The sequence below is a fragment of the Tachyglossus aculeatus genome, chromosome 6 (genome assembly GCF_015852505.1).
Source record: "Tachyglossus aculeatus isolate mTacAcu1 chromosome 6, mTacAcu1.pri, whole genome shotgun sequence".
NCBI lineage: Eukaryota > Metazoa > Chordata > Mammalia > Monotremata > Tachyglossidae > Tachyglossus > Tachyglossus aculeatus.
Genome location: NC_052071.1, coordinates 16,432,169 through 16,444,614, shown reverse-complemented (window position 1 = coordinate 16,444,614; position 12,446 = coordinate 16,432,169). Strand labels below are relative to the sequence as shown.

The following is a 12,446-nucleotide window of genomic DNA, read 5'->3' as shown; positions in this document are numbered from 1 at the left end:
CTGGTTCTCATTCTTGCTCTCTCACATCTCTGCTGTGTGACCTTGGGCGAGTCACTTCCTTTCTCTGGGCCTCCGTTACCTCATCTGTAAAATGGGGATAAGAGTGTGCGCCCCATGTGGGATAGGGACTGTGTCCAACCTCATTCACTTGTATCATCCCCAGCTCTTCGAAGAGCGTTTGGCACATATTAAGCACGTAATAAGTACCATTATCATATCATACTGCAATTATTATTAGTAGTAATAATTTTTAGACTTTTAGACTGTGAGCCCACTGTTGGGTAGGGACTGTCTCTATATGTTGCCAACTTGTACTTCCTAAGCGCTTAGTACAGTGCTCTGCACACAGTAAGCGCTCAATAAATACGATTGATTGATTGATTGATTGTTGCACACAATAAGCGCTCAATAAATACGATTGATTGATTGATTGTAGTTTGATTATCATCCAAAAGTGCTGCCCAAGTGGCCAGAGCCCAGGGAGGAGGTTGCCCAGCCTGGTGGAGATCAGGGGTCTAGTGCTGCTGGCAGTCACACAGGAAGATAAACTCCGAAATGCAAGAATTGTCAAGGGATGATCGTTTATGGCCGGAAAGAGCCGTTCGGGTACATCTACGGACTCGCCTCTGTTGTCGTTTTGAAGGTCGGGGCTGGGAGCGGCGAGAAAGAACCACGGCCCCATATTGTTTTGCTTCATTTCAGGTCTTTCTATTTGCTTTTCAGAGTCCGAAAGGAAAGTGTAATCCCGGGAGGGGATGGAGAAGAGAGAGGGGGATTAGGGGAATGTTGGTTTTGGCCTCAGCTGGGCCTCTAGGAAGACTTGCGCACCGGAGAGACCGAGTCCTTGGGTAGACTTAATCCTCGGAGTTTACTTTGCTTTCAGCTCAACGTAGCTACTTTAATTAATCAAACCAGAGTTCACTTCTTCATGAATAATTCAGTGTCATGTCAAGCTGAACTTCTGAGCCCCAGAGGCTTCAGAAACCACCCTTAGATAACAGAAATAAAGATTTTAATGGCACTTGGGATGGAGATGTGAGAGCGGTGGGGGTGATGGGAGGGAGGGAGTGGATTTAACCCTTGAAAGAAAGGTTTCAGACCAAGTTGAATAGAGTTCAGCTGGCTTCTTTGAGTTCTGATCCCTGCACGACTACTTGCCAGCCATGTGACCACAGGCAAGTCATTCAACATTTCTGTGCCTCAGTTTCCTCATCTGTAAAATGGAGATCCACTACCCGTTCTCCCCCCTGCTTAGCCTGGAAGCCCCCCTGCGTGGTAGGGATGGGGTCCAATCTGATTATTTTGTATTGATTCATTCGTTCAGTTGTATTTATTGAGCACTTACTGTGTACAGAGCACTGCACTAAGCTCTTGGGAAAGTGCAATATAACAATAAATAGTGACCTTCCCTGCCCACAACGAGCTCTCAGTCTTGAGGAGGTGGAGGGTTGTATCTACCCTTACCTTAGAACAGCGCTTAGCACGACACATGGCATAAGCACTTCACAAATACCACATTTATCATTATCATTACTGTATTAGTGAAGCACTCACTGTTGCTATTACCGTTGCATTTGTTAAGCGCTTAATATGGATCAATCATTCTATGTTCTATTATGCATTAACCCTCCTGATTTGTGACGCCTTTGTAAACAAAGCCTAGATTTAAGAGTTGGTGGTCTCTGGGTGGTGGAGAGGGGGCTTGGGTGGTGGGGAAGGGATGACTTTCTTGGACAAAGCCCTGCTCATCCCCCAGAAAGGAAAGCCAGGCCTCCCAAGATCAACAGGTCTGCTGCAGTGAAAAGCAAGAGAAAATGAAAAGCAGGTCTGCTGCAGTGAAAAGCATGAGAAAGAAAAGCCACAATCTTAGTATTTTTATGTAGTCGGGTGGTATCTGCCCCACAGAAGGTTGAATGATTGATCGCCTGCTCTTGAAATCATGGCTTCTTCTCTCAGTGGAAAGTGTGACTCTCCGTCCCGTCCTCTGGCTCTCTAGCTTTCTCCTCCTGTATCTTATGTTTGCTTTTGATTTCTGGGAAGGGACCACAGTCAGAGAGAGTGGCAAGGTCTGCAGAGAAGCGCAGAGGAGGAGAGGAAGATGACTCGCAGGAGTCTCCCTGTCTATTGCACTTCCTCCTCTTACCCCTCAGCATACAGTTCACCATGAGGACAGTGACCGATGCGGGCGGCGTTCATTTCAGCTGCTCTCCCTTTTCTCTTCCCAGCCCAATCCAAATTAATTACACCGGCTTTGGATCCTAAAAGGAAAAAAAAAAACCAAACTGAGATTCCGGTATGGAAAGGAGCTGAGGTCTGCGTGAATCAGCAGCGTGGCTTAAAGGATAGAAGACGGGCCTAGGAGTCACAGGAGCTGGGTTCTGTTCTCGGCTCTGCCGCTTTTCTGCTGTGTGACCCTGGACAAGTCGCTTCACTTCTCTGGGCCTCAGTTCTGTTCGCCTTCCCACTTAGACTTCGTGCCCCTGTGGGACAGAGTCTGTGTCCAGCCTGATTGACTTGTATCCACCCCAGCACTTAAACGGTGTTTGACACATGAATAATAATAATCATTATTATGATATTTATTAAGCGCTTACTATGTTCCAGGCACTGTAGTAAGCACTGGGGTGGACACAAGCAAATCGGGTTGGGCATGGTCCCCGCCCCACATGGGTCTCACAGTCTCAATCCCCACTTTACAGATGAGGTAACTGAGGCCCAGAGAAGTGAAGTGGCTTGCCCAAGGTCACCCAGCAGACAAGTGGCAGAGCTGGGATTAGAACCCATGACCTCATCACTCCCAGGCCCATGCTCTATCCATTATGCTTCTCTATTGTAAGCATTTAACAAGTACAGTTTTTTAAAATCTGTAAAATAATACATTCTCCCTCCCTCTTATTCATTCAGCCATATTTACAGAGTGCTTACTGCATGCAGAGCACTGTACTAAGCGCTTGGGAGAGTATAATGCAACAATAAACACACATTCCCTGCCCACAACGAGCTTACAGTCTTAGACTGTATGGGACAGGGACTGTGTTTGATGTGATCATCTTAGTGTATTCCACAGTGCTTGGCATGTAACACTCACTTGCTCAATGTCCACATGAAGGAATGAATCACTAATTGGGGCAGAAAGAGGACACCCATTCCCTGACCTTGAAGGGTTTACAGTCCAGTTGGATGGCCATGGTGAGAAGCAGCTTGGCCTAGTGGATAGAGCACGGGCCTGGGCGTCAGAAGGACCTGAGTTCTAATCCTGGCTCCGCCGCTGTGTGCTGTGTGACCTTGGGCGAGGGATTAGAACCAGGGTCCTCCGGCTCCCAGGCCCGGGCTTTTTCTACTGGGCCACGCTGCTTACTGGGTTCAAACCCTCTACGGCAGCCTCCCTGGGAGAGCTAAACAGAGAAGCGCTTAGTACAGTGCTGTGCACACAGTAAGCGCTCAATAAATACGATTGATGATGATCCTCTCTGTTTCTTGCCCCTTTTCATCCGGGTTGCTTGTTTTCAGTAGTAATTGGTGTCCGGATACAGATCCTTTCTTCTCCCGGTGCCCTAGCAGACCTGAGAAAATCCACTTCAGGAGTTTGGCCCACCCACCTCCGCGGGACAGCTTTGTCGTTCATCTTTAGGGATGGCTTTTATTTTGGATTCCTCCACACGGTAGTTTGATATAAAAAAAAAAAAAGGCTCCAAGATATTTTGGCCCTATTTCTTTGGGCGATAATGAGTATTGGAACATTCTGTATTGCATCCTTTGTTTTGGATTTCCCCTCTCCTCCCCCTTACCCCCCCACCAAAGCTGGTAATGCAAACTTCAAGAATTAATTACACATTCCCCAAGAATGCAGCATTTGTTTAGAAAAGTGACGTGCTTTTTTTTTTTTCATCTTCTATGTTGGGTTATGAAAGTTCAAGGTCTCTCCTTTCACACAAAGCCAGAAACCTCTCACCTGTCCTACTATAGGGGCCGGGCATTTAAGGAAGCTCCCAGGCCCGTGAGTAGTTTGGGTACATGTTGACTCCTTTGGTTTTTGTTGAAGCTAAAGGGTGACTTTAAAGGGGATACCTTGACAAGGGCAACTCCGTATTACTAACTCTCATCATTCCCAGGAAAACATCAACATGATGAAAGCAAAATGTCTTTTCTTCTCTGGCCCTGAAATAAATGTTTTCTAGGGAGAACTACCTGGCTTTTTTTTTTTTTTCAGATGCCATCTACACTACCAAGGGTTTGTAAACTAACAGTGCTTGGCACATAATAAGCGCTTAACAAATACTGTTTAAAAAAAGAAAAAAGCCAGTAGGCCTACAAGTATTTATGGGGTGCCCACAGGGGAAAATCACTCCTGAACTACGTTTCTGAGAAATCTGCCACAAAACAGCCAGAACCCCTGTCCTCCAAGAGTCAAATAGACAAGAATATGTGCCAAATATGTGCCAAGCACTGTTCTAAACATTGGGGTAGATAAAAGTTAATCGGGTTGGACCCAGTCCCTGTTCCATGGGGAGCTCACACTCTGAATCCCCATTTTACAGATGTGGTAACTGAGGCCCAGAGGAGTGAAGTTATTTATAATGATAGTATTTGTTAAAGCGCTTACTATGTGCAAAGCACTGTTCTAAGTGCTGAGGAGGTTACAAGGTGATTAGGTTGTCCCACGGGGGGCTCACAGTTTTTAATCCCCATTTTACAGATGAGGTAACTGAGGCACCGAGAAGTTGTGACTTGCCCAAAGTCACACAGCTGACAGTTGGCGGAGCCGGCATTTGAACCCATGACCTCTGACTCCCAAGCCCATGATCAATCAATCAATCAATCAATCGTATTTATTGAGCGCTTACTGTGTGCAGAGCACTGTCCTAAGCGCTTGGGAAGTACAAGTTGGCAACAGAGACAGTCCCTACCCAACAGTGGGCTCACAGTCTAGAAGGGGGAGACAAGAACAAAACCAAACATATTAACAAAATAATGAGCCACTGAGCCATGCTTCTTCTCCGTATAGCTATCTATCTATCTTTGTATCTATATATGAATGGATAAATATGTAATTATATATATATATGTATAATATATTTATATATAATTATAGCTGTATATTTATAGCTATCCATGCGCTCAAAACTCTCCTTGGTACATAGACATTTAGCAAATACCATAATTATTGTTATCATTAGTATTATTAACTCACCCCACACCAAATACACAACTCTATTCTCAGAGGAAGCTCAGTAAATCATTGACGGGTTCAGTTCTTCCCAACTAATTCTCCTGGGGCTGCCATTTTTTATTTTACTATCTCCTTCTAGCAAGTATGGTGAAATGCAAAAATGGTGGCAGCCCCCTCCAACACCTAGCTCCCACCGGCCAAGCCCCCACCCAACCTTAGAAGTTGGGAAGCACCGGACAAATGGACAAATTAATTTTCCATGGAATGAAGGGAATTGACCTGGGGCAAAATGGGAATTAATCAGTCCATCCATCAGTGGTATTTATTGAGTGCTTACTATGTGCCAAGTACCGCAACTATGCGCTTGGGTTAATTGAGTTGAAATCCTTGCCCACAAGAAGCTTACAGTCTCCCGGGGGAGATAGACATTAAAATAAATTACAGTTAGGGGAAATAGAGATAAGGATAAATATATAAGTGCTCTGGGGCTGGGGTGAGTATCAAAGTACATAAGAGGTGCACGGCCAAGGTATATAGGTGACACAGAGGGGTGGGTGGGTAGGGGAAATTAAGGCCTTAATCAGGGAAGGCCTCTCGGAGGAGATGTGATTTTTGGAGGGCTGAAGGTGAGGAGAGCGATGGCCTGTCTCATCTGAAGCGAGAGAGAGTCCCAGCCTGAGGTCAGCTCTAAAACTCTGCCAAATGGAGTGCTTAAATGTAAAGTTGATTGAGGATTGGGAGTAGCACAGGCTCGGTTGTTACCATCTGCTCATCTGAATAGGAAATTCATTCCTGCTCTGTAAGTTGTTTTCCACTCTTCATCAGCAATAACCCCAAGGGCAAGAAGTCGGTAGCTGAGTTCAGATTCTCATTTTGTCCTTGAAGCGCAGGCGACCCCGGGCTGTTCAGTGTCTCCGAGCACAGCGTCTCCATATATAAAAAAGGCAACTGTCACGTCTCTGACTTACCCATCTGTATAGCCAGAGCTAGGAGAATAGCCCATTAGTCGGTTGGCTTCCAGATCCCCAGGAATCACTGTTTGTCTCGGTTTTCTATTGTCTTCATTGCAAGCTCGACAGATGTGTCAAGCACCATAGTAGCATTTGGGGTCTATATTGCTCTGGTGAGTCGTTTATTAAGAGGTGGGAGAAATCCCCCCAAAACGCCATCATTCCGAGTCGATGTGGAGGCAAGACCATAAAGAGGAGGCAGCGTGGGCTAGTGGATAGAGCACGGGCATGGGAGGCAGAGGGATTGGGTTCTAATCTTGCCTCCGCCACTTGTCTGTCGTGTGACCCTGGACAAGTCACTTCACTTCTCTGGGCCTCTACTCCCTCATCTGTAAAATGGGGACTGAAGCTGTGTGCCCCATGTAGGACGTGGAATGTGTCCAACCTAATTAGCTTGTACCATCCCAGTTCTCAGTACAGTGTCTGACACATAGTAAGCGTTTAACAAATACCATTTAAAAAAAAAAGAGAAGTGCTAAATAATTGCCATAAACTCAAAGATAATGATTTAAGCTTTCGTGTTGGAAGTCTTGGATAATAGAAGCACAGAGAGAAGAGACGACTCAGAGTTCCCCAGGAGATCTGGTGGTGGGCCCGATCGATTTCCCCCCACCTAACTCGTTGCCCCGTCTCCCAACAGGCCTGGCGGAAGCGCTGGTTCGTGCTGCGCCGGGGACGGATGAGCGGGAACCCGGACGTCCTGGAATACTACCGGAACAACCACTCCAAGAAGCCCATCCGGGTCATCGACCTGAATGAATGCCAGGTGCAGAAGCACGCCGGGCCCAGCTTCATCCGGAAGGAATTCCAGAACAACTTTGTGTTCATCGTCAAGACGGCCTACCGCACGTTCTACCTGGTGGCCAAGACGGAGGAGGAGATGCAGACGTGGGTGCGCCACATCAGTCACATCTGTAACTTCGGACACTTGGACGACGGCACGGGTAGGCAGCGGGGGGTCGGGGGAGGCCCGGGGCCTGCTTCCTATTCCAGCCCCCCAGCAGATTCCCACTTACCACCTTGCCCCTTTCGGGGACAGTCTCCCTTAGAGGCCCTGCAAACTCTAGTAACCCTTCAGCTGGGAGTACATGTCTCACTTCACATTTTCAGGATGGGGTGGGCTGTGAACTTATGGGAAGGAAGGGAGAGGGAAGAGGAGAGGTAGAAGGAGTAATAATTATGGTCCTTGTTAATAAGTATGGCACTTTTTAAGTGGTTACTATGTGCCAGCCCTGTTTTAAGCACTGGGCGATACAAGTCAATCAGATTGAACACAGTCCCTGTCCCACGTGGGACTCACGAACTTAATCCCCATTTTACAGATGAAGTAAGTGAGACCCAGAGAAGTGAAATGACTTGCCCGAGGTCACACAGCAGACATGTGGCGGAGCCGGGATTAGAACCCAGGCCCGTGCTCTATCCACTAAGCCAAGTCGCTCCTCGAGTAAGAAGGAGATGCTGCTGACCAGTACCTCTCCCTTTCCTCCGTGGCAGAAGCAATATCTTGCTCAGCTGCCCTGTGCTTCTACCAAGGCCTGATCCCCTCCCAGGCAGCAGCCCACACACATGGGCTTCCGACCGACTGACTCGCTTTCAGCTCCACTGCTTTCTGCCAAGGAGCCTGGTGGTGTTCAGATCACCTTCTCCCATGCCAGGAGCCTCAATGTGCCATGACCCCGGGGAGAATGAGAGTCTCGCAGACCCCAGGGCAGGGCCCACGGCCTCTCGCTGGTGAACACCAAATCGAATGGCCATCTTGGCTACACCTCTCTCCCCCTTCTGGCTACCTTCCCGCCCAAAAAGCTCTGGGGAGAAAGGTGGTGGCGTCACCCCACAGGGGCCAAAACTGTGGGGGCCCTCGCCCCCTGTGAAGTGGCCACCTCATGGTAGAGAATAATAATAATCATGATAATTATGGTATTTGTAAAGTGCTTACTATGTGCCAGGCACTGTTCTAAGCGCTGGTGAAGATGCAAGCCGATCGAGTTGGACACAGTTCCTATCCCACGTGGGGCTCACAGTCTCATCTCCCATTTTACAGAAGAGGTAACTGAAGCACATAGAAGTGATGTGACTTGCCCAAGGCCACACAACAGAGAAGTGGCAGAAATAGGATAGCAGTGTGGCCTGATGGAAAGCAGCGGCCCGGGAGTCTGAGGCCCTCGGTTGTGATCCCAGCTCGATCCCTTGTCTGTTGGGTGACAGTGGCAAGTCATTTCACTGCCTTGTGGCTCTGTTTTCTCCTCTGTAAAACTGGGACTGTGTCCTACCCGATTAACTTGTGTCTACCCCAGAACTTCAAGGTAAGCGATTAACAAGTATCGTAATTATTATCATTATTCTTCGTAATTCTAGTAGTACTAGGTCAGGTACTGTATCTGACCTGATTCCCCATTGCTTAGAACAGTGGTTGACACACAGTAAGCCCTTAACAAATACCACAGTTATTATTATTTATTACATGCCCGCTGTGGGCAGAGTTCTGACCTGAGGGCACGGGGAAAAAAACACAAGTGAGAATCAGACCCGGTCCCTGAACCCTAAGGGACTCTCAACCGAAGAATCGGGTGGGGAATGGTTTGGCGACAGACACACTGAGTAAGGTGATAGGTATAAAACGCCACAAAACACCAAGTTCAGAGTCCAGCTTGTCCACTAAGCGGGACCATATTTATTACTCTATTTATTTATTTATTTATTTATTTTACTTGTACATTTCTATCCTATTTATTTTATTTTGTTGGTATGTTTGGTTTTGTTCTCTGTCTCCCCCTTTTAGACTGTGAGCCCACTGTTGGGTAGGGACTGTCTCTATGTGTTGCCAATTTGTACTTCCCAAGTGCTTAGTACAGTGCTCTGCACATAGTAAGCGCTCAATAAATACGATTGATTGATTGATTGATTGACCAGTGGGGCTTCGGAAGGCAGCGAAAGTCCAGTCCCAACCCGTTTTGGTCACCGAGGCTAATCAGAAGGCCCTCAGTCCTCTCTTCCCTAGGTGGAACAATCCCCTCTCCCCAACCCTTTTTGTCTAAGTCTTGCTTTACTGGGCAGGGGCGGGAACGTTTTTTAGTGCTTTCCCTTTGAGGCAAGTTATTTTAAACATAGGCCTCCTTCTCGCAATCCCTGACCGGGGAAAGAGCAAAACGGGAACCTTTGGTGGGAGATGGAAGTCATGTCAGCCGATAGCACGGTCACCCCTGGGCACTTTGGAGCTTCCGGACTCAGCCCTTTTCCCAACCGACTACTGGGCCCCAGACACCATGCTCTTCCTCCTCCCCATCCCCTGACTCTGGCCAAAACCAACTCCCGGAATTTGGCCGTGTCGGGGGAATTTGGGTAACTCGAGGACCACTGTGCCCTGTCGATCTCCAAGCCGGGTGCTGTGGGGGCTCCACTGGGGGTCGGTCAGACTCCGTTTCCTCATGGTTCCTAAAAGTCGGAGACTCCAAGTGTGTGTGGTCATCGAGCCTGCCCACGTCAAAGGCCCTTCCGTCTCGTCGCCCTCCTGTTCAGCTGTCTGAGCTCCGGGGATGAGGGTGAGCTGGGATGTCAGCGGAGACGAGACGGTGTAGTAGTGCCAGGGAGGAAATAGCCCTTGCCCTCGTCTCACCCTCTGTTGACCAAGTTCCGAGCCTGAGCTCTAAGAACCCGAACCCCGTGCTCGAGAAGGAGGAGGGAGGTGGGGTAGCGGCGAAGGTGTGCAGTCACGGGGCACAAATCCTAGAGTCTGTGGTACATCGAGGCCAAGGTACCGGCAGCCTGGCTTAATGGACAGAGCGAGGTCCTGGGTTCCAGTCCCGGCTCTGCCACTTGCCTGCTGTGTGACCGCAGGCCGGTCATTTCACGTCTCTGGGCCTCAGTTTCCTCATATGTAAAATGGGGATGAAATATCTGCTTCCCCTCTTAGGCAGTGAGTTCCAGGTTGGTCCAGGACTGTACCGGACCTGATGATCTCGTGTCTGCCCTATTACTTAGTTCAGTGCTTGGGACATAATAAGCGCTTAATGCGCACCACAATATGTTATTATTTGTATCGTCACCATGCTTGTTATTAATAATATTAATAAAATGGTAATGTTAGCAGAGAATAGAATAGAGCCCAGGCCTGGCAGTCAGAAGGTCATGGGTTCTAATCCCATCTCTGCCACTTGTCTGCTGTGTGGCCTCGGGCAAGTCACTTCACTTCTGTGCCTCAGTTACCTCATCCGTAAAATGAGGATTAAGACTGTGAGCCCTATGAGGGACAGAGACTGTGTCGAACCCCATTTGCTTGTATCTACCCCAGCACTTAGTACAGTACCTGGCACACAGTAAGCGCTTAACAAATACTATTATTATTATTATTAGCTTGTATCTACCCCAGGGCGCAAGTTAGGGAAGGCCTTTTGGAGGAGTTGTGCCTTCAGTGTGAGTTTGAAGAGGGAGCGAGTCACTGGTCTGTCGGACATGTAGAGGGAGGGCATTTCAGGCCAGAGGCAGGATGTGGGCGAGAGAGACGAGATCGAGGCCCAGTGATAAGGCTGGCAGTAGAGGAGCAAAGTGTGCGGTTTGGGTTGTAATAGGAAAGTAGCGAGATGAGGTGGGAGAGGGCACGGTGACTGACCGCTCTTGCCTCCCAAGCTCCCCTTGTCACGGTGCCGCAAACTCGACCCTCCCACCTCACACTGTGCTCACGTCTTTCCTGCTGCCTGTCATTCATTCATTCAACCGTATGTATTGAGCGCTTACCGTGTGCAGAGCACTGGACTAAGCGCTTGGGAAGTACAAGTCGGTGACATATAGAGACGTCCCTACCCAACGACGGGCTCACAGTCAAGAAGGGGGAGACAGACAACAAAACAAAACATGGGGACAGGTGTCAAGTCATCAGAATAAATAGAATTAAAGCTAAATGCGCATCATTAACAAAATAAATAGAATGGTAAATATGTTCGAGTAAAATAGAGTAATAAATCTGTACAAACATATATACAGGTGCTGTGGGGAAGGGAAGGAGGTAGGGTCTGGGGGGGATGGGGAGGAGGAGAGGAAAAAGGGGGCTCAGTCTGGGAAGGCCTTTTCACCGAGGAAGGCCTCTGTCACTTCCTTATCTTCCACATCTCAGCTCTCCCTATCTTTAAAGCTCTCCCGCTCTCCCTGTCTTTAAAGCTCTCCCACATACCCATGTTCTCCATGTGGCTTTCCCCAGTTAGACTGTCATCAGTCATGTGATCCACCAGCTGCCCAGTACACTTAGGTATATTCTCTTCTACGGTTAATTTCTGTCTGTGCATCCATTGACACCCGTCCATACTTCTGCCCTCCAGAGCATTCACGTTGTTCCTTTCTTTTAGACTGTGAGCCCACTGTTGGGTAGGGACTGTCTCTATGTGATGCCAATTTGTACTTCCCAAGCGCTTAGTACAGTGCTCTGCACATAGTAAGCGCTCAATAAATACGATTGATTGATTGATTGATTCCTTTCTCCTTCGACTGGCTTGTTTCTGCTCGGTTCTCCCTGTAAGATCATCAGCTGAGGAGCAGCGTGGCTTAGTGGAAACAGCACGGAGCTGGGAGTGAGAGGACCTAGGTTCTAATCCCTGCTCCGCCCCTCACCTTCTGTGTGACTCTGGGCAAGTTCCTTAACTTCTCTGGGCCTCGGTTTCTTCATCTAGTAAAATGGGGATTCAGTCCCTGTTCTCCCCGCAAATTAGACTGTGAACCCCACGTGAGACAGGGACTGTTTTCGACCCGATTGACTTGTATCTACCCCGGTGCTCGAAAGTGTATGACACATAGTAAGTGCTTAACAAATACCAAAATTATTGTTAGGCCAGTCTCACCCTGTGAGATCATCAGCTAAGACACACTGTGGCCTAGTGAGAAAACCCCGGGCCGGGAGTCAGAGGACCTGGATTCTAGTCCGCGCCCTTCCGCGGACCTTGGGCAAGGCACTTCTCTGTCCCTCAGTTCCCTCACCTGCAAAATAGGGATTAAATACCTGGTTTCCCTCGTACTTGTGGGAGGGGAGTGGGTATATGTGTGCTTATATGTCCAGTTCTCCCAGAAGCCTTTACCGTCCACCTCACCCCTGTTTGAGTGGAAACGTCCGAGGGCAAGAGATTGTGTCTCTTCTCTGTTAGGTTTCCTGGCTCCAGTGTGAGGACAGGTCTCTGAATCAATCAATCCATCAATCAATCAGTCATATTTATTGAGCGCTTACTGTGTGCAGAGCACTGTACTGAGCGCTTGGGAAGTACAAGTTGGCAACATATAGAGACGGT

At 48.3% G+C, this 12,446-nt stretch overlaps 1 protein-coding gene across 1 annotated transcript in view; it reads left to right on the top strand.

Moving 5' to 3' along the window:
* Nucleotides 1-574: 574 nt before the first annotated feature.
* Nucleotides 575-12,446, top strand: part of GAB3 (GRB2 associated binding protein 3) — a 46,842-nt gene continuing 34,970 nt past the window's right edge. Inside the window, exons 1-2 of the mRNA XM_038747702.1 lie at nt 575-643; nt 6,821-7,124. Coding sequence (XP_038603630.1) covers nt 575-643; nt 6,821-7,124 — 373 coding nt within the window. The remainder of the gene's footprint in view (nt 644-6,820; nt 7,125-12,446) is intronic.